The sequence below is a fragment of the Octopus bimaculoides genome, chromosome 13 (assembly GCF_001194135.2).
Source record: "Octopus bimaculoides isolate UCB-OBI-ISO-001 chromosome 13, ASM119413v2, whole genome shotgun sequence".
Classification (NCBI taxonomy): domain Eukaryota; kingdom Metazoa; phylum Mollusca; class Cephalopoda; order Octopoda; family Octopodidae; genus Octopus; species Octopus bimaculoides.
Window position 1 is genome coordinate 56,144,565 of NC_068993.1, and position 2,205 is coordinate 56,146,769.

General features: G+C 36.0%; 1 protein-coding gene across 1 annotated transcript in view; it reads left to right on the forward strand.

The window, feature by feature from the left end:
• LOC106875962 (prostaglandin E2 receptor EP4 subtype) overlaps positions 1-2,205 on the forward strand; it is a 69,192-nt gene that overhangs the window by 62,925 nt on the left and 4,062 nt on the right. The window contains exons 3-4 of the mRNA XM_014924305.2: positions 336-806; positions 1,027-1,453. Of these exons, the coding sequence (XP_014779791.1) occupies positions 382-806; positions 1,027-1,453 (852 nt within the window). The 5' untranslated portion in view covers positions 336-381. The remainder of the gene's footprint in view (positions 1-335; positions 807-1,026; positions 1,454-2,205) is intronic.

Genomic DNA, 2,205 nt, shown 5'->3' on the forward strand with positions numbered 1-2,205 from the left:
AAAATTAACTAGAAAAAAAAAAAATAGATTCCAAAATGATTCAAAAATAGAATTCTCGGAAAAAATAAAATCCAAAATTTAAAAACGCAATAAACTCCAAAATTAAAAAAAACGTCGGGAACTTAGTTGCCAACCCAATATAATGATTCTTTTCCGTTTCCTTAAAATAGTATGCTTTGGAGGAGGTTTGGCTGTCATTTCTAACAAATAGAACCCCACTTAGAAGCGTCTTCGTTGATGCATTGATGTGGTGTTTGAAAAAGAGGAAGACAATGATACTTTAATGTATTTAGTCATAATAAATTCGCTCTTACATGTTTTTCTTTCTCTTGCAGACGCCTACTCTATACAGTGTGATATATTACTCCAGTGTGTACAAAGATGGAGGACTTAACGTGTTCAAATGAGACCATGATGCCATTGAAAGCTCCAAGTAATTGTACCAATATGTCAGTTTGCGAGAAAGAAGAGACTAACATTAACATGTATGTTCCAATGTCAATGATGGTAACGGGAATGGCAGGCAATTTGGCGGCCCTGCTAGTCCTTTACACATTGTCAAAGGACATCCAAAGGACGGTTTATTTCCCGCTTCTCTCTGGATTAGCTTGGGCTGATTTGATTGGTCAAGCTCTGACCAGTCCCATACCAATCCTTGTCTACTCCCAGAAAATCAAGTTGGGCGGTTATTTGTGTATGTTTAACGGGTTTATTATGGTGTTTTTTGGTCTCCTGACACCACTCTTGGTCTGTGTCCTGTCTTTGGAACGAATGCTCTCTCTGAAGTTCACGTATTTCTATCACAGGTAAGCAATTCTTTATGAGATTCTAATGTGTACGTAGTAGTTGTTATTGGCGTAATTGTTGTTATTGTTGCTGTTGTTGATATTTGTGCTGTAGTTTGGCTCGAGATCAGTGATTTTCAGTCACTCTTTTACTATGTCAGAGGTGATATGAGGATGATGATGAAGATGACGATGATGATACTAATAATATCTCTTTTTTTTCTCCTCTTTTCCTTCACAGGGTAGTTACCATCCGTAGAGCACGTTTAACCGTTATGTTCTGCTGTTTGGCCGTCTTTCTATTTTGCTGCTTGCCTTTCCTCAAATTCGGAGCGTATTCGATCCAGTTCCCATGTACCTGGTGTTTCTTAAAGTTCCACCGGAAGAAGGACTCCCATCTATCAGCGTACGCCATCTTGTTCGGTTTCATCAACCTCGTTCTAATCGCTGCCATGGTAATCTTCAACCTCGTTGTCGTTATTACACTGCTGCACATGCGCAGACAAAGAAGAGTGAACACGTCTCCGTCTTCATCGATAAAAAGAATTCTTCCACCGACACCAGCTCCATCAGTTTTGGCCAAAATCAAAATTGAAATGGAAATCAAAATGGTGTGGTTTCTATGTTGTATCACCACATTCTTCCTTATTTGTTGGGTTCCTCTCAATGTAAGTAAGCCGTAACTTTCTGTCTCTCTCCCTCCCTCCCTCTCTCTGTCTGCCTCTCTCTCTCTCTCTCTCTCTCTTTCTCTCTCATTATCTATCTATCTATCTATCTATCTATCTATCTATCTATATATATATATACAAAATATACTTACAAATATATATATATAAAAGATAACATTATTATAAATTATTAATAATAATATCAGTGGCCAGCATGCAATTAAAAACCATAGAGGTAAAAATTAATATAGATTTATAATTATACAGTAAACAATCGTTTAAGTCTCGCAGTGGAACGTAGATCCCCGTTTATAAATTAGTTTGTTTTTTTGCTTTTGTCTTTGTAACGATGAGAGAAGCGCAATCGTTGTTACTTTCAGCGTTTCCTCCTGCCTCAAAAGAGATGAGTTATGCACTTTCTCAATGAGTCACTTTTTGACCGCAGAAAAAGTATAAGTTTAGACCTATTTATAGTATTTACAATCTCTGACAGTACTAAGCTGGTTTGCATAATTTGTATAATAATGCAAAAGTTGGCATTAAAGACTAATTAGTAAGTTAATTAATTAATTGATTAATTAATTAATAGGAGCACTATTTGTTGAAAGGATAATTGGATATGCAGCATACAATTTAGCTCTGCTATATAAAGACAGATTCCATGGATAAGCTATAGGATATTAATATATATATATATATATATATGTATGTGTGTGTGTGTGTGTGTGTGTGTGTGTGTGTAGTGAGAATTT